The sequence below is a fragment of the Zophobas morio genome, unplaced genomic scaffold (assembly GCF_036711695.1).
Source record: "Zophobas morio isolate AGI-343-1 ecotype UQ-CSIRO unplaced genomic scaffold, CSIRO_AGI_Zmor_V1 ptg000005l, whole genome shotgun sequence".
Lineage (NCBI taxonomy): Eukaryota > Metazoa > Arthropoda > Insecta > Coleoptera > Tenebrionidae > Zophobas > Zophobas morio.
Window position 1 is genome coordinate 2,208,105 of NW_026972110.1, and position 20,702 is coordinate 2,228,806.

The window sequence follows — 20,702 nt, forward strand, 5'->3', positions numbered from 1 at the left end:
TGACGTGAAATTATACAGGGCTTTCATAAATGATTCTAAGGGCGTAGTTGGCCATGGATTTCAAAAATGCCGCTTTGCTGAAATTGTCTCATTTTACAGTTCTCACTTGTCATTGTGCTTGTCATTTGTAACCTGTCACTTAAAATCATCGCTTTTATTGTTCTACCACTTTCCAAGTGTGATTTACAGTAATTCTCGTTGATCCAAGTTTAAAACAACAAAATAGCCTTTCTCAAGGCTCTTGGTGCTTGCGTGCGAAAACTTTGTGCTCGAAGCGAAGACCGTGAAAATGGTTTATTCGGTTGAGCAAAACACTTTCATCGTTATGTCTTATTATCGCAATGGGACATTCGTAGACGGAGCGTGGCTGTATTCTGTAGTCGCTTGTAAGCAAGAATATCTGGCCAATTACCCTGATTTGGAAATTCAAGAAACATCATTAGAGGCTCACATTAGAGATGTCATCAACAGATTTGTTCGCACTGGCAATGTCAACAAAGGGAAATCTTCTGGGAGACCTGCAGTATCTGAGGAAGTTGTTGATGATTTGAGAGAAAGACTCGAGCAGAATCCCCAAACATCTTTGACAAGATTATCTCAAGTCAGGAGTTCCCGTAACCACATGTCACAAAGTAGTGAAAAAACGATTGCATATGCATCCTTACAAAATAACTACTGTGCAACAACTTTTACCAATAGATCCTCCACGCCGCGTAGAATATTGCAATTGGTTTCAGAATACTTTTCATGATGACGGGTTACTGGATCTTACATTTTTTAGTGATGAAGCATGGTTTCATTTATCTGGCTATGTCAATTCGCAAAATTTTAGAATTTGGTCCGCGGAAAATCCACATGTTTTTGTAGAGACGCCTCTTCATCCTTTAAAAATTGGAGTATGGTTGGCAGTTTCTCGTAGACGAATATATGGACCTATTTTCTTTCATGATACTATGACTGGAGAGAGGTATAGGCAACAGATTTTGGAACCATTTATTCAACAACTTGACGACGAAGAGCTGCAGTTAGGGTACTTTCAATAGGACGGCGCGACTGCACACCCTGCACGTGCTACATTGGAATATTTACAACAACATTATGACGATCGTGTAATAAGTTTAGGAGTGCAGCATGCATTTCCACCACGTTCCCCAAATCTTACGCCATTGGACTTTTCAATATTTGGATATTTGAAAGACAAAGTGTTTCAACGGCAAATGAATAACTTGGCAGAGTTGCAACATGAAATTGAACGATGGGTTCAAAGCATTGATGGAAGGATGTTACAGAACATTTTTGAAAGTAAGAAAAAGAGAGTGAATATGTGCCTTGAACTAAATGGTGAACATTTTCAACATTTACTGTGATGTTTAACCACAATAAATTTGTTTGTTTATTCCATTATGAATTATTTTTATTTTTAACAACAAATTGACTATCAAGAATGTTGGAGTTCCGCGCATGAGGGTAACAAATTACGCCCGCGTAATTTCAAATGTTCAAATTCTATGTGGGTGACCTAATTTTGCATTAAAACGAATCTGTACACAAAAAAAACAACAAAAATCAAAAACTAGTCTTTAAAATTAGCAACGAAAGTATATTTTGAAGCTTGATACTTAAAATGAAATCACACTACGTTCTAAATACCTATTTATTATGTACAATAAAATTTTTGATAGAACTGAATGAAATCTCAAACCGTAAAAACTCTGATTATTATCCGTGTCCGTTCACCCATCTGATGGTCCTTGATTTTATATGACTCTACGATGAGGGTTTAGAAGCTACCCAGCAGTCAAAGTCATATTTGGATTTTTATCTTTTACGTTTATACATTTTCGTTGAATATGTACTTTTGTGGCGGGAATTGAAATATTAATTTTGTAATATACTATTGTTTTGTGGCTAATTAAAGAATTTCGTGTAATTTTTATGAAAAGGACAATGGACAGATAAAGTTCTATTATTTTATTATGTAAAAACAAGCACTAGACATGACAAAACATATTTTAGTATGAGCATCCAAAAGTTTGAAGTGTTAACAAAATGTGCTTATTGTGTGAAATAATTTCAAGTACAAATCGACATCTAAGATATTTTCACGGCGACAATTTCAAAAATATTAAAAACTAGCAGAATAATTTGTCCGCTATGCTTTGAAAACTTTCAGCGTTTTCACTTATTAACGAATCATTTCAACATCGTTTATAACATTGAGTTGGAAGTAAAGGATCTACAATTTAAGAAAACGGAAGATTTTTTTTACACGAAAAGCAGATTTAGAGTTAAAAACTAATTCTTTTATATGACGAATTATTATTTTCTACTATGAATGTCAGAAGTAATCTAGCAAATTCTGTTAGTAAATGTAATATACGAGCTCCTAAAACTAGTGGCAGTATCAAAATGCAAGGAGTCTGTCCTTCACGAATTACAGCTCACTTTGATCATTCTTCCTCAGTGGTACTTGTTCAGTTTATTGCTATTCATGTTGTTCATCACAATGATCTTCGCTGTCAACCCCTGACTACAAAAGAAACGACATATCTAGTTGAACAAATTCGCACTGGTGTAACACACGAAAAAATAATTGAAACTGTTAAAAATCTAGAACTCAGTTCATGTACCACATTTAATCTTCTGACTATGAAAGACATTCCCCACATTGCAGAAAAAATAATATATCTGGTAAATGAAGTAAGGAAAATCTTGTGCATCAGAACATGAAAAATTGCACAAAAATGACTGCATTAGCTTCCATGTACAGTGGGCTGGAGTGTTAAAAAAATATGGCGCCAAAATCATTTGTGTAGATGGCACACATGGGACAAACCTCTATGACATTGAATTGACCACAAGTCCATGTGTTAGATGATAAAAATATTGATTATCCAGTAACATTTATTCTGTCCAACTGAAAGGACACCAACATATAAGAGGTTCTGGTTGGTGAAATAAAATCATTAATATCGGTTTTGGTGCCCAATTATTTCATGACAGATGATAGTTACGGCTACATATTGGAATGCCTGGAACAATAAATCAGATTCTTACAAAATTAGATTATGTATTAAAAGAAACAGATGAAAATAAATTTATAAGACTGAAGCAAGAGCTGATTAAATTTTTGGTAAAAAGTAAATTTGTGAATTATTTAAACACTTACTACTTTCAAAATAAAGAGCGCATGAAGTCATGGGCCCAGTGTTATCAAAAGAACGCAGGCATTAACACCAACATGCACGCCAAATCTTTGCACAGATCTTTGAAATACAGATATTTTGGTGGTAAACCAATAGAGGGCTGGAAACATATTTAGACACTTTGAAGAAACTACTGAAGGATACATCTTGGTCAAGAATTTCATCTACTTTATGACTTACAGCTATTCACCATGACCTTTTGGTCAGTAAGTCCCATAAACTTGCCACCCAGATAAGTTTTGATAATGTAGCTAAAGAATCTGCTGTAAAACATTTAATGCACTCACAAACCAAAACTAACTTTCATGAAGTAGAACTGATGGATAGGAAATGTAGTTATCAGACATTAAAATGCGTTGTTTGTCAAATTTGTATACACCATTAAAGATACTCTTGCTCTGAGTTCTTAATCAAAAATCATCTTTCTAAGCACATGCATCTGGTGTCCATATATATATAAAGGCATATTTAACCACCAAAGGCCCTTGGTCCCACTGGTCATCAATGCGCTTTCAACTTCTGAAAAACAGTTTGAAAATGAACTACATTTGCGCTTATCTAACTCCGTAACATCGCGCAGAACACGCGCTTCTCGATTTCGCACAAACTGTTTGTGCAAAGCTCTTCTACAGCATCTTTTGATCACGTTCCTCATCTTCAAATGTTATGCAAATGCTTCCTTTTGCCACAAAAATTTGTTAAATTTCGCATTCGTGCATTCTTTAATTGCAGCATTGCAGCCGTTGCTAACATAACCTAACTTTTTATGGTCACCAATGCGTGCTAACTTTTTGAAAGGACACACGGGCGCTTCGCCTCCTGCACTTCATTACAAATATACTCCTAAACGTGGAACTTCTTTTTCCGTGGATGATTTAGTTATTGGAATTTGTGCGTGTGTATATCAACAGCCAACCAAAAATTTCACTTGTTATCGCCAGTATCGCCTTGTTATGTTAGTCACATGTGTATTGACGCATGTGTTTTCGATATTTAATCATGAAGCATTTAGGCAACCAGTTATACAGATGCATGTGGTGCTTGTCGTGCCCAAGGACACATTTAGTAAAGTACACATAAAGCGAAAGGCGGCACACATCCATAACCTACTGCGACCCTATAATCATTTATGAAAACCCTGTATATACCTAGAGAAAGGTGGAACAAGATTTTATAAGTCAAACATAGCAAACATACATAGCTTCAGTACGTACAAAGGTACATACCTACATGCATTATATCGGCTGTTCAATTGAAAATATTGTATGTATACTTTTTTTGATCATGTATGTATCTCACGAATCTCACGCTGTTTAATTATATAGATGCAGAACTCGTAGATATGAATGTTTAACTTCAACCTGGCCATATGCATCAAAAGAAATATGTTTAAATATTTACTTTATAGAAATTAACTTAACCAGTTTTATAGCTTAAACTGTTGTTGGTATAATTATTTCCCCATGTACGTTTAGTTCAAGCATGACTGTGGACTGGACCGATACTAATCGTATCTATTATGTACTTACATCACATTCCAAAAAGAACGTTATTTCGGCTCGACATTAAACACAACTCAATTTAATTGCTATTGGATTATTCTGTTATTTTTTTGTGTTAACCGATAGCGTTCATATGGAATGATTCCTGATTAGTAAATACAAAGGACAATTTCAAATAAGTTTTAAGATATTCACCGATGTAGTTTTAAATATGCACAGTCATTTTTATTAATACCGTTAATATCCAGTGATTATCATTTTACCAACGAACTATTCTGAGACTAACAAAAATTTAACATGTCATTTTACATTTAGCAAATTAGAAAATAATTATGTTAGGTCAAAAGATCAAACGCGTGTTTCGCGCAATTAAGTAATAGATAGGTACTATATCTGAGAATAAAAGGTAGGTTGTTATTCTTTAAAAGCAGTTTAAAATTTACGACGTTACCCACTTAAAAGAGCAAGATTTATGTTTGTTTTGAGGTTCGTGTCTTTAGCACAGTAACATGATTCTCGGCGAGACACCAGCGGAAATATGCAGCAACTTGACTTGAAATATCCTTTGAAAACATGTCTTGCCAACCTGCACTTAGGTTTAGAAAATTAGAAATTATATACTCTTTCTATAAAAATTAACATAGTTCTGACAATTGAACCAAAACAAAAATCGAAGTATTCTTGTTTATTTTCCTATGGAAATTGCAGTTCTCTAAAATTTCTCAGAAGTATGGGTATTATTGATATTACAGTGCATCTTTTTTAAAAGTGGACATTGAGATTCCCATGCTCAATTTTATACCCCTTGTTAACTTTTGTTAGGGTGAAAACCCAGAGATGATTTTTATGCGGTGAAAATAGCCTTAGGTTTCTACTTTAATTTCCATCATCACTTTTTACAGTAAATTATTAATTTCTGCTATAAAAAATATTTTTTACTCTATTAAAGAATTTTCGTAGGTGCATCATAAATTCCAAAAATTATAAAATTTAATTTTGCCAATTTTACTTTTTTTATGAGAACCCTGATAAGTTAATATAAAGATAAGTGTGTTATGTTAAAGTAAATCAGTAGCGGCTCGTGGTCTTTTCGTTAGGGGAGGCAACTTTTTCGTTTCAAAATCAGCAGGTATTAATTAACATGTTCACAATTACTTTTGTTAAAAGACAGATTGTTTATCCGTTTTTATGAAAACAATACAAATAACTCCAATAAGTCAGTAACATCTCTCTAATAGGTAGTAGGTACACTTCTCGAATAAAAAACATTTAATTGCTTCACACAAACCAATGAGAAGGTGTAAAGACTACAAAGTTTGCTTTATTAGCATTAACTATTAATTCATATGATCTAGGGCTGATTCAAATATATTAATCAATTAATTAATAAAGTTCTGCTCAAATCTGGGATGAGAGGTTTCTAAATCTTTGACACACAATTGTTCGTCGTAAGAAAACCGTGCTTAAATATTTAAGCTTTATAAGATATTCTGGAGATTAGAGATTCTTATGTTACTATCAGCATTGCGAAACTGATATTTTCATTGTCCTACTGTTTTCAAGTTAACTTAAAAGTTTTAATACATAACCTTGGCAATGCACATGCAGGGAACACCTTTCCTCGCGTCTAATTAATGCACAACTAAATGCACACTAAATGCATTCAGCATCCCTGTTCAGCATTGTGCAGTTTCACCGTGAGATTAAAAAATTCGATCTGATTGGCTTAAGGACGGTAGGCGTTGGTGCCTCCGCTGGCGCTTTGATAAAGCACTGATGCCTATTGTCTTTCTCAAAAACATATTAGCACCACTGACTAATCATACTGAAGATATTCGTCTATCTGAGGCATGCCTCCGTCTGCAGCTGGCCTACACTGCTGTGATGATCAGCGCTTATTCCTGTCGAAAGCGCGTACTTCAAAATATGTTACCAAGACGCGTTTTAATAAATCACAGTGGTCCATACAAGTTATTTGCTATATCTTTAAAATATATTTGAAGTTGACAGATATTAAAACAAAAACTAATAGTTAATTTTTCCAGGGGAGGCACTGCCTCCCCTGCTGCCTCCCCTGACGAGCCGCCACTGAAGTAAATGTAAAGAAGCGTGTTACGTGTATGTTTCAAATAAATTTTTCCTTTACAAACTTTTGCGATGACGTCATCAACATTTGTGCAGGGACACGTATATCAATTTGGATATGTGCAGTGTAATACTAACATTAACAGTATTGTATTCCCACACTTCCGGGAAAATGGAGTAAGCCGTTCCTGATTTAATCAATAAAATACTTTTACTTCCAACAGAACTTCCCTCGGCCCTGAACTACAAAACATCCAACATTTTCGACAAATTATAAAATTTGATTTTGCGAATTTTAATTTTTTGTGAGAATCCCTATGAATTAAAACAAATGTATGCATGTAATGTTAAAATATATGTAAATGTAAAGAAGCTTCCTACGCGTATGTTTCAAATGAGTTTTTCCCTTACAAAATTTTATGATGACGTTATCAATATTTTTTCAAGCACGTGTATATTAATTTTTATAAATGCAGTGTAATGTTAATTGAACAGTATTTCATTTCCAAATTTTCAAGAAAATGGAAGTATCCAATCCGGATTTAATCAGTAAAATAAATTGGCTCATTGGCTCATTCATTAATTTTTTTGAGGCACCTGTATAAGCAATTATCAACAATATGAATGCAATGATAAAGCACAAGTATAGACTCATCATATTTTGCACAGGGGGATAAATAAATATATTTTGATTAAAAATTTACCATGCTTACGACAACTTTAAAACGTTTGCAAGATTTCAAAGCATTCAGTTTTGCAGATTCAAAATAAAATTGCAAAATCATTTTCCAAAAGTCTGGATGTCTCGGGTAAAAACTCAACACGGATTTATGAACTACACGTGTAAGACTACATTATTTTATACTATTTAAAATCCATTTACTATGTACAATTTTGAGTTGACGTCATCACATTGTTGATGGGGAGGATTAGCCAAATTTTGGTTAGCTTTTTATCATGTACATACACGATATTCCTGAAATACAAATTTATATCGGTTCGGTACTTTCGGAGTTTATTTATCTGTCTAATAAAAATTAACACAAACGGCAGACAGATAGATAGACGGAAACGGGATGGACTTGATTACATCCTTAACTTACGGTCTAGAAGTAATAAAAAGTAGTCCACGAGAGAATCGAAACCGTAATCATCCTGTTATTAGCACAGTTGCTAAACGTTCCTCTTATGTTACTATTAGAGATGTACCGACTGTAGGTCTGGCCGACTAACCGACTAGCCGATTGTTCGGCCAGTAAAAACCGACTAGTCGGTCGACTGTTCGGCTTTGCTAAAACCGGTTTATAAATGCGACAGACAGTGTGTTTTTTTTCTATTTCTCTGACTACCTTAAAAATTTGTTTTATTTTAATAAAAGGAATAACTAAAGTTCCTTTGTTTTCCAAAAAATGTGTTAAATTTGTTTGGATAATTTTAACATTTAATTTTTTTTAGTAACTCAGTATAAAAATAAAGAATAACACAATTTAGGGCCAGTTTATACAATATTTTAACTGAGATTAAGTTGATCGCACATTTAACAAGGCCATTAGCGACGTCTGATTGGCGTAGATTCGGTCATATGGTATTTCAACGCGGGGTTAAAAATTAAATCGCAATTAAATATTTAATTGAGGTTCTGTAAACCAGGTTTAATTGTTTTATATACAGGGCTTTCATAAATGATTCTAAGGGCGTAGTTGGCCATGGATTTCAAAAATGCCGCTTTGCTGAAATTGTCTCATTTGACATTTCTCACTTGTCACTGTGCTTGTCATTTGGAACCTGTCACTTAAAATCATCGCTTTTATTGTTCTACCACTTTCCAAGTGTGATTTACAGTAATTCTCGTTGATCCAAGTTTAAAACAACAAAATAGCCTTTCTCAAGGCTCTTGGTGCTTGCGTGCGAAAACTTTGTGCTCGAAGCGAAGACTGTGAAAATGGTTTATTCGGTTGAGCAAAACACTTTCATCGTTATGTCTTATTATCGCAATGGGACATTCGTAGACGGAGCGTGGCTGTATTCTGTAGCCGCTTGTAAGCAAGAATATCTGGCCAATTACCCTGATTTGGAAATTCAAGAAACATCATTAGAGGCTCACATTAGAGATGTCATCAACAGATTTGTTCGCACTGGCAATGTCAACAAAGGGAAATCTTCTGGGAGACCTGCAGTATCTGAGGAAGTTGTTGATGATTTGAGAGAAAGACTCGAGCAGAATCCCCAAACATCTTTGACAAGATTATCTCGACAGTCAGGAGTTCCCGTAACCACATGTCACAAAGTAGTGAAAAAACGATTGCATATGCATCCTTACAAAATAACTACTGTGCAACAACTTTTACCAATAGATCCTCCACGCCGCGTAGAATATTGCAATTGGTTTCAGAATACTTTTCATGATGACGGGTTACTGGATCTTACATTTTTTAGTGATGAAGCATGGTTTCATTTATCTGGCTATGTCAATTCGCAAAATTTTAGAATTTGGTCCGCAGAAAATCCACATGTTTTTGTAGAGACGCCTCTTCATCCTTTAAAAATTGGAGTATGGTTGGCAGTTTCTCGTAGACGAATATATGGACCTATTTTCTTTCATGATACTATGACTGGAGAGAGGTATAGGCAACAGATTTTGGAACCATTTATTCAACAACTTGATGACGAAGAGCTGCAGTTAGGGTACTTTCAACAGGACGGCGCGACTGCACACACTGCACGTGCTACATTGGAATATTTACAACAACATTATGACGATCGTGTAATAAGTTTAGGAGTGCAGCATGCATTTCCACCACGTTCCCCAGATCTTACGCCATTGGACTTTTCAATATTTGGATATTTGAAAGACAAAGTGTTTCAACGGCAAATGAATAACTTGGCAGAGTTGCAACATGAAATTGAACGATGGGTTCAAAGCATTGATGGAAGGATGTTACAGAACATTTTTGAAAGTAAGAAAAAGAGAGTGAATATGTGCCTTGAACTAAATGGTGAACATTTTCAACATTTACTGTGATGTTTAACCACAATAAATTTGTTTGTTTATTCCATTATGAATTATTTTTATTTTTAACAACAAATTGACTATCAAGAATGTTGGAGTTCCGCGCATGAGGGTAACAAATTACGCCCGCGTAATTTCAAATGTTCAAATTCTATGTGGGTGACCTAATTTTGCATTGAAACGAATCTGTACACAAAAAAAACAACAAAAATCAAAAACTAGTAACGAAAGTATATTTTGAAGCTTGATACTTAAAATGAAATCACACTACGTTCTAAATACCTATTTATTATGTACAATAAAATTTTTGATAGAACTGAATGAAATCTCAAACCGTAAAAACTCTGATTATCCGTGTACGTTCTCCCATCTGGTGGTCCTTGATTTTATATGACTCTACGATGAGGGTTTAGAAGCTACCCAGCAGTCAAAGTTATATTTGGATTTTTATCTTTTACGTTTATACATTTTCGTTGAATATGTACTTTTGTCGCGGGAAGTGAAGTATTAATTTTGTAATATACTATTGTTTTGTGGCTAATTAAAGAATTTCGTGTAATTTTTATGAAAAGGACAATGGACAGATAAAGTTCTATTATTTTATTAAGTAAAAACAAGCACTAGACATGACAAAACATATTTCAGTATGAGCATCCAAAAGTTTGAAGTGTTAACAAAATGTGCTTATTGTGTGAAATAATTTCAAGTACAAATCGACATCTAAAATATTTTCACGGCGACAATTTCAAAAATATTAAAAACTAGCAGAATAATTTGTCCGCTATGCTTTGAAAACTTTCAGCGTTTTCACTTATTAACGAATCATTTCAACATCGTTTATAACATTGAGTTGGAAGTAAAGGATCTACAATTTAAGAAAACGGAAGATTTTTTTTACACGAAAAGCAGATTTAGAGTTAAAAACTAATTCTTTTATATGACGAATTATTATTTTCTACTATGAATGTCAGAAGTAATCTAGCAAATTCTGTTAGTAAATGAAATATACGAGCTCCTAAAATTAGTGGCAGTATCAAAATGCAAGGAGTCTGTCCTTCACGAATTACAGCTCACTTTGATCATTCTTCCTCAGTGGTACTTGTTCAGTTTATTGCTATTCATGTTGTTCATCACAATGATCTTCGCTGTCAACCCCTGACTACAAAAGAAACGACATGTCTAGTTGAACAAATTCGCACTGGTGTAACACACGAAAAAATAATTGAAACTGTTAAAAATCTAGAACTCAGTTCATGTACCAGATTTAATCTTCTGACTATGAAAGACATTCCCCACATTGCAGAAAAAATAATATATCTGGTAAATGAAGTAAGGAAAATCTTGTTGTGCATCAGAACATGAAAAATTGCACAAAAATGACTGCATTAGCTTCCATGTACAGTGGGCTGGAGTATATGTTAAAAAAATATGGCGCCAAAATCATTTGTGTAGATGGCACACATGGGACAAACCTCTATGACATTGAATTGACCACAAGTCCATGTGTTAGATGATAAAAATATTGATTATCCAGTAACATTTATTCTGTCCAACTGAAAGGACACCAACATATAAGAGGTTCTGGTTGGTGAAATAAAATCATTAATATCGGTTCTGGTACCCAATTATTTCATGACAGATGATAGTTACAGCTACACATTGGAATGCCTGGAACAATAAATCAGATTCTTACAAAATTAGATTATGTATTAAAAGAAACAGATGAAAATAAATTTATAAGACTGAAGCAAGAGCTGATTAAATTTTTGGTAAAAAGTAAATTTGTGAATTATTTAAACACTTGCTACTTTCAAAATAAAGAGCGCATGAAGTCATGGGCCCAGTGTTATCAAAAGAACGCAGGCATTAACACCAACATGCACGCCAAATCTTTGCACAGATCTTTGAAATACAAATATTTTGGTGGTAAACCAATAGAGGGCTGGAAACATATTTAGACACTTTGAAGAAACTACTGAAGGATACATCTTGGTCAAGAATTTCATCTACTTTATGACTTACAGCTATTCACCATGACCTTTTGGTCAGTAAGTCCCATAAACTTGCCACCCAGACAAGTTTTGATAATGTAGCTAAAGAATCTGCTGTAAAACATTTAATGCACTCACAAACCAAAACTAACTTTCATGAAGTAGAACTGATGGATAGGAAATGTAGTTATCAGACATTAAAATGCGTTGTTTGTCAAATTTGTATACACCATTAAAGATACTCTTGCTCTGAGTTCTTAATCAAAAATCATCTTTCTAAGCACATGCATCTGGTGTCCATGTATATAAAGGCATATTTAACCACAAAAGGCCCTTGGTCCCACTGGTCATCAATGCGCCTTCAACTTCTGAAAAACAGTTTGAAAATGAACTACATTTGCGTTTATCTAACTCCGTAACATCGCGCAGAACACGCGCTTCTCGATTTCGCACAAACTGTTTGTGCAAAGCTCTTCTACAGCATCTTTTGATCACGTTCCTCATCTTCAAATGTTATGCAAATGCTTCCTTTTGCCACAAAAATTTGTTAAATTTCGCATTCGTGCATTCTTTAATTGCAGCATTGCAGCCGTTGCTAACATAACCTAACTTTTTATGGTCACCAACGCGTGCTAACTTTTTGAAAGGACACACGGGCGCTTCGCCTCCTGCACTTCATTACAAATATACTCCTAAACGTGGAACTTCTTTTTCCGAGGATGATTTAGTCATTGGAATTTGTGCGTGTGTATATCAACAGCCAACCAAAAATTTCACTTGTTATCGCCAGTATCGCCTTGTTATGTTAGTCACATGTGTATTGACGCATGCGTTTTCGATATTTAATCATGAAGCATTTAGGCAACCAGTTATACAGATGCATGTGGTGCTTGTCGTGCCCAAGGACACATTTAGTAAAGTACACATAAAGCGAAAGGCGGCACACATCCATAACCTACTGCGACCCTATAATCATTTATGAAAACTCTGTACTATTTTAATTTTAATAAAAAAAAGCCGACCGATCGGCTGTTTAGCCGACCAGTCGCCGACTGCAGCCGACAATGAAAAATGGCCGAATAGTCGGCATATCCGACCGGTCGGCCACTAGTCGGTACATCCCTAGTTACTATACAGGGTATTTTTGAAATAGATGGAAACTTTTTTTAAGGTAATTGGTCATGATGTAGAGAATTTATGCATCAAATATTGATCTAATAAAAATCCTTTAGTTTTCGAGATAAAATTGATTGAAAATCTGTTAAAATTTGCGTGTGCGCTACTGATTCCAAAAATGTTAAAGGTAAATTTGATCACTATAGTAATTTAAAGTAGGTAAAATTGTTGCTTGTTAACATGACAATATATTCATTAGCCCATCATTTTTTGAAGTTTTTGCAATTTTTTGGAAGAACAAAATGAATTTTTCTAATTCTGAAATGACTGACATGGTTCTCATGTATGGACAAGCCTTAAGAAACTCCTTGGAAGCTCGACGTTTATACCAAGAAGCATTTCCCGAACGAAGATTGCCAAATCATAAAACATTTGCTAACGTTGTTCAGCGTCTACGAGAAAATGGGAAATTTCAACCTCGTTTTAGTGATCGTGGTCGTGAAAGGCAGAACGGACACTTGATGCCGAAGAAGAAATTTTGAATGTCGTTGAAAACGATCCAGGTATAAGCATTAGACGATTGTCTTACCGAGTGGGAGTTTCACCTTTTGTGGTGTGGAGAACTCTACATGAACAAGGCAACAATCACTGATTAGACGTGCGGAAGCGTGTATACGAAATGGTGGTGGACATTTTGAAAACTTGCTCTAGTTGCATACGTTACGTTTTGTTTCATTTTATGGTTGATTAAATTATGATTTTGAAGGTTTAATTGTTAGTTCATTAATTATTGTCATTGTTTATTTGTTGCTAGCAATAAATTAATAGCAACAGTAGTTACACCTCGGCAGTTTTCAGTTACTAGGTTTCACATTTTTTCGTGAAACCATTATTTATCAGTGGAGGAATGAATGTTTGGATAGGGGTTAAATTTTCCTTTCAAAATTTTAGTAAAACAACAAACGTTCATTTGACTTCTTAGGTTTCCTACATTCACCAGATTTTTTGTTTCCATGTATTTCAATAACACCCTGTATAAAATGTAGGTATTTATAAAATTCACTCTGTAAAATTTTCAAGTGACGTCCTCAAATTGTTCGTGTGGAGGATTGTAGAAATTTTGCTTATAGGATTTTACCATCTACAGGATATACCTAGCAAACATCTAAATTTTACAACAATCATCCTTGTGTAATCTGAGATTATATTGGTCCAATAAAATCGACACAGACAACAAATCGATAGATGGACATATGACCCGGTTTATACAGAGTTTTTATAAATGATTCTAAGGGCGTAGTTGGCCATGGATGTCAAAAATCCCGCTTCGCTGGAATTATGTATCATTATAACAGTCTTGTAACACGTCATGTTAAGTTATCGTTTTTATTGTTTTATTCTTTTAACGTTTTTCACGTATGAATTACAGTAGGTAATTCTCGTTGATCCAAGCTCAAAACAAAACAGTCGTTTTCAAAATGCTTGGTGCTCGCGTACAAAAATTTTGTTTCTGTGCTAGGAAACAAAGACCGTGAAAATGGTTTATTCTGTTGAATAATACACTTTCATTGTTATGTCTTGTCATCGCAGTGAGACACTCGTAAACGAAGGGTGACTGTATTCTGCAACCGCTTGTAAGCAAGAGTATCTGGTCAAATACCCTGATTTTTTGATACATAATTCAAGAAACATCATGAGAGGCTTACATTAGAGATGTAATCAATAGATTTGTTCAAACTGGGAGTGTTGACAAAGGGAAATCACCTGGAAAACTTTCAGTATCTGAGGAAGTTGTTGACGATTTGAGACGACTTGAGCAGAATCCGCAAGCATCTTTGACAAAATTTCCTCAACAGTTAGGAGTTCCTGTTGCAACATGAAATTGAACAGTGGGTACCTATTGACGAAAGGATTACAGAACATTTTTGAAATTAAAAAGAGAGGGAACATGTGCCTTGAACAAAATGATTAACATTTTCAACACCTACTGTGATGTTTACCTAACCGTAATAAATTTGTTTCTTTTTATTGCAATGAATTAGTTTTATTTTTTATAAATTATAGAATTTACTCTTATATTTTTTTAGTCATAAATTTAATGTTACTATTATGTTTCAATATTTTTTATTTACTCTTTGCAGAGACAGGTTTTTCTTGAAACGATGATAAAAATGTTTGTCCATTTAATTTAGTAGATAATATTTAAATGCTATATAGATATTTTTTGTGTTGAACCCAGTTGGCATTGTCGTATATCCAATCATTAATTATTAAATGACTAGCTGACCCGGTGAACTTCATTTCACCTACAATTTAATTTTGAATCTGCAAAACCGAATGCTTTGAAAACTTGCAGATGTTTTAAACATATGATAAGCATAATAAATTTTTATTCAAAATATATTTACTTATCCTCTCCAAAAAATTGATGACGTCAGCCCAAAATTTGTCAAATGAATCCTATCTAAAATATCCAAAATAGGATGAGTCTATACTTGTGATTTATTATTCCATTTATATTTTTTAGATTTGCTTATATAGGGTGACTCAAAAAAATTAATGAATGGGTGAATTAATTTTATTGATTTAATCAGGAACTGCAAAACCGAATGTTCTGAAATCTTGGAGATGCTTTAATGTTATCATAAGCATGGTAATTTTTTGATTAAAATGTATTTGTTCATTCCCCCTAAAAAATTGATGACGTCACCTGAAAATTTTGCTGAATAAATCCTATCTGAAATGTGCAAAATATGATGAGTTTTTACTTGTGATTTATCACTGCATTAATATTTTTTTAGTTTTACTTAAACGGGTGTCCCAAAACAATTAATCACTGGGTCAATTTATTTTATTGACTGAATCAAGAATTGCAAAACTGAAAATTTTGAAATATTGCAGACGTTTTGAAGTTACTGTAAGCATAGTAGCTTTTTAATCAAAATATATCTGTTTATCAAACCCAAAAACTTGATGACGTCAGTTCAAAAGTTTGCCGAATAAATCCTATCTAGAATGTACAAAATATGATGAGTATGTACTTGTGATATATTACTCCATTAATATTTTTTGGATTTGCATATACAGGGTGACTAAAAAAAAAAATTAATGACTAAAAGTATTTTACTGATTTACTCAGGAATTACAAAACCGAATGCTTTGAAATCTTAAAGATGTTTTAAAATTATCATAAGCATGGTAAATGTTTTATCAAAATGTATTTGGTCGTCCCCCCTAAAAAAAATTATGACGTACCCCAAAATTTTGTTGAATAAATTCTACCTAAAATGTACAAAATATGGTGAGTTTCTTCTTGTGATTTATCATTCCATTCAAATTTTTTCGTTTTCCATATACAGCGTGACTCAAAAAAATTAATGAATGCGTGAATTTATTTTATTGAGTTAATCAGGAACAACAAAACCGAATGCTTTAAAATCTTGCAGATGTTTTAAGGTTGTAAAGAGCATAATAAATGTTTAGTCAAAATATATTTGCTTATCCCCTCAAAAAAATTGATGACGTCAGCTCGGAAGTTTGCCGACTAAATCCTATCGAAACTGTACAAAATATGATGAGTCTGTACTTGTTATTTATCACTCCATTCATATTTTTGGGATTTGTATATATACGGTGACTAAAAAAAATTAATGAATGCGTAAATTTATTTTATTGATTAACTCAGGAACTACAAAACCGAATGCTTTGAAATCTTGATGATTCTTTAAAGTTGTCATAAGCCTGGTAAGTTTTTGATCAAAGTGTATTTGCTCATCTCCCCTAAAAAATTTATGACATCACCACAAAATTTCGCTGAATAAATCCTATCTAAAATGTACAAAATATGATGAGTCTCTCCTTGTGATTTATCATTCCATTCATATTTTTTGGATTTGCATATACAGGGTGACCCAAAAAAATTAATGAATGCGTAAATATATTTTATTGATTTAATCAGGAACTACAGAACCGAATGCTTTGAAATCCACTGCGAAAAAAAAAACATAATAGACATCCAGTCGTCACGTTTCCGACAGAGAGGGAAGTACTGTCTAAACTCTTTAGACCAATTTTTTAGATTTGCTTTTACAGTGACTTAAAAAAATATATGGATCAGTCAATTTATTTTATTGAATAACTCAAGAGTTGCAGAAATGAATACTTTGAGATCTTGCAGACGTTTTAAAGTTATTGTAAGCATGGTAAATTGTTAATCATTAAAAATTGATGGGACGGCTCACTCGATTTTCGCAGATAATTTTGGAGATACAATACAGTTATTTTTAGTATTAGTTACACTGCATCAATCCAAGGTGATATACGTGTTGTTCGTAAATGTTGATTAGGTCATCACAAAATTGTGTGAAGAAAAGACTCAACTCGAAAATGCTGAATATGTTACATTATACTTTTGGTGCGAAGGAAGTTCTATCGAAAAAACGTTCGATCAGTTGTTTGACAATGGTTGATATAAATAAAACTCAGTAGATACTCATACTCGAAATACGAAGCATCTACTCGAATATCAAATCAAAGTATTTCTAGTTTTTCTAGATGATGCAAATAGGTAGCACTTGATGCTCAAGTAGCATCTCGATACAACAAAAAAGGAAAACACTGACAGTGTTCAACCATCAAGGCAAAAATCGGGTCACCAAAATATAAGTCAGTATGGGGTAGACACCTTGAGATGGGAATCTCTATGGCCAGTGTTAGAAAAAACGTACTGCACAATTTATGCATAAATAAAAGTTAATTACCTGAAAAGTTTTCGATATTCCCGCTGCTAATATGTTTTTCAAACTGAATGCACCTTTTGACGACGCTCCACGTTCATGAAAGTATCCATGTGTAGTTAAAATTCACTTTTACAACGATCCTACTCGCTTTCTAAGCTGCTTTACAGACAGTTCAGTCATTTGCCACGCCGATTCTCATTTTTAGATTGTATGCTCAGAAAACGCGTAGGTAGATGTTCAATTTGTGTCCGGGGAGATACAATGTTTCCAAGTAGGTACTCAGTACATAGAGTAGATGCTCATGTACATAAGAGTAATAATAAAGTAGGTACTTCGTACTTCGAATATGAGTATCTACTCAGTTTTATTCATACCACCCAATGTCTCGCTTCAATGTTTGACTATTATGTTGATTATGAGCACGACGCTGATCAACTTCCGTATCCGAATTACCCATGAAATAAATCATTGCGATTTGTACCTGAGGTAGTTCGTCGCACATTTCATTGACTTCGTGGACCTATGTCAGCTTGTCGTCTTCTCGGGGTTGTAATGAACTTCATAAAACGACACAGAATTATTTTCGCAGTCAATCAAATCTGTAAATTTTGTCTTGAGAATTTTAAAATACTGAAAACTTCAAATCAAATCCTCGAATAACGGTAAAGTTTGAGGTTTTGTCGAAACCAACAAAGTGAACATAGGTAAATAGAATGGCAGATCAAAATTAATAAGAAACTTTCGCAATGCGTAACTGAATTCACTTTAACGAACACTTTTCTTGAAATAAACGACGTTTTTTGTTACGAAAAAACAAACAACGACTTGAAATGCAATAATACTTTTCACAATCGCACGGAAGAAATAGTTTTGTGTGACACGTCAGTCAGGCGACAGGTCCGTCAGGAATGGCCAACTATTCAAATTGATTCGAAGTGGCGATTCCCGTGCAAAATTTTTAATTTTTTTTTTATCTTTAACCGGTCTCATTTTTTATAAATATTCTTACATATAAACCTTCTCCTGACGATAATGAACACGTAAAAAAAAGAATCGTCCGATTCGGGGCAGCCGTTCTCAAGTTATGGGCGTACATACATTTCGGCGATTCATTTTTATTAATATAGATGTAGTATGTGACAGTGACACTTTGTTTTGATGTTTTTAAAACCACAGACCTTCTGGATGTATGATATTTTTTAAATTCTAGTGTGAATCAAGGAATTAAATAAATATGGTATTTCGGTCTAATCAGTAATCACTCTGCAATCAGCCATTAGCGATTGTTCGAGAAACTTAGGTACGAACATGTTACGAACAATATGACACGTTCCTAACAAAACAGCTTTTTGGATTTTAATACTTATTGATTCATTTAAGCGCAAAGACTCGAATTATCAACTAAACTACATACATATTTGGTGTTACCATTGTTATGTTATCTATTATTACAACTAGGGAAATATGAATACTATATTTCCCGAGGTTGGCTAGTTACATCCCGAGGGTGCAACCCGAGGGATGTATAGACAACCAAGGGACATAATTCATATTTCCCGTGTTGTAATCAATAGTTTTTTTCTGATTGATACAATATTGTTACAAAAAATATTGGATTCTAAATTTTTGAATTAATCGGATTGGTAACGTTGCTAAGGGTGTTTGTAAATATCATGGTTGGCTGCTTTGATTGTCGCGTCCTGTCATAAATAAAATTGATGAAATGTCGAACTACGTGCTATCACAAGCGGCGAAAGCCCGTGAATGTTTGGTTCCCGTGAAATCTAAAGCTGCTTACAGTAAAGTGTATGAAGACTTTCAAGAATGGAGAAGAGAAAATTCGGTGAATGGTGTCGACGAAAATATTTTGCTTGCATTTTTTGAAGATTTGGTATTTTGCTGATTTTTGTTATTTTTGACGTATGACTAATTTATTCTATCCGTAGTCGCACAAATATTCACCAAATACGTTGTGGCCAAAATTATCGATGCTAAGGTCAATGTTACATTTAAGGGAAAAAACTGATGTTAAACTGTTCGATGAAGTAGAAGCATTTGTGAAGAATAAAAATAAAGGATACATTCCTAAAAAATCAGAGGTGTTGTCTCGACAACAGCTCAAAAAATTCATGCGAGAAGCTCCTAATGACATTTTTTTGATGTATAAGGTAAAAATTTCATTGTGATTCTCCTCTATTAAATAGATTGTTACATCCATAATTTTGAAGGTCGTTTTAATTATGGAAATCTTTGGCGCCTGCAGAACGAACGAATTGGTGAATATAAATCAATTAAAAAATAAAAAAAATTTGTAGTGAAATATGACAATTCATATTTCCCTTGGGACAATATGATCATTTCATATTTCCCTTGGGAAATATTAGTGTGTTATGACATATTGTAACTAAGGCAATATTATTCAATATTGTATCAATCAGAAAAAAAATTAATTATGATATGCAAGTTCCCCATGTTCAAATTGAAATTCTCTAGATTTAGACGCGACTTTTTTTGGTCACTTTTGTCCATGTTTGCACCAGGTTTGCTCCAGGCTACAATTTGTGGCAAGTTCTAGAGGGGCCATAGTCATATCAGAGAACATAGAGAAGCGACATAGAGGCTGATTTTGCAAAACCACCCTTATTGCCATTGGAGTCCCCAACCGCCAAAGGCAAGCGCCAAATTTAAATAGTCGATGCCAATAAAAACCGTGCTTCACTATAATTGTAATTCGTGTGACCTGAATGATAGTGAAGGAAACAGTAAGCAGCTTGTAATATTCTGGTTAATCTAGTGTCAATTTGTCGAAAATAAAACGCGTCGTTAAAAATATTATGACATTTCTTCTAGTTACTTTTATTCCTAGTTAGAAGCAAACACTGCTACCAACATAAATTGAGAAGTCCTCAACCGTCATTTAATTTAAACTATGGCGCTTCTCTGTGTTCTCTGGTCATATCTAGTAACTTGAATAATATTGAGGCCAAGATGACATCTATTGGGAAAAAATTTAATTATACTTATTACTCGATGCCACGACTGCTGCTCGATGC

General features: G+C 33.9%; 1 protein-coding gene across 1 annotated transcript; it reads left to right on the forward strand.

The window, feature by feature from the left end:
- The first annotated feature begins 19,229 nt into the window (after nt 1-19,229).
- Nucleotides 19,230-19,964, forward strand: LOC135120776 (uncharacterized). The gene is made up of 3 exons (XM_064045117.1): nt 19,230-19,540; nt 19,596-19,817; nt 19,878-19,964. Exons 1-3 carry the CDS (start codon nt 19,373-19,375, stop codon nt 19,962-19,964), a joined length of 477 nt encoding a protein of 158 aa, XP_063901187.1. The 5' UTR covers nt 19,230-19,372.
- The last annotated feature ends 738 nt before the right edge of the window (nt 19,965-20,702 follow it).

What these genes read in the sequence shown, in the direction of transcription:
- LOC135120776 (XM_064045117.1), top strand. Translation starts at nt 19,373, where the DNA reads ATGTCGAACTACGTGCTATCACAAGCGGCGAAAGCCCGTGAATGTTTG. An exon ending in TTGCATTTTTTGAAGATTTG is followed by an intron (nt 19,541 to 19,595) that starts GTATTTTGCTGA and finishes TTCTATCCGTAG; the next exon opens with TCGCACAAATATTCACCAAA. An exon ending in ACATTTTTTTGATGTATAAG is followed by an intron (nt 19,818 to 19,877) that starts GTAAAAATTTCA and finishes ATAATTTTGAAG; the next exon opens with GTCGTTTTAATTATGGAAAT.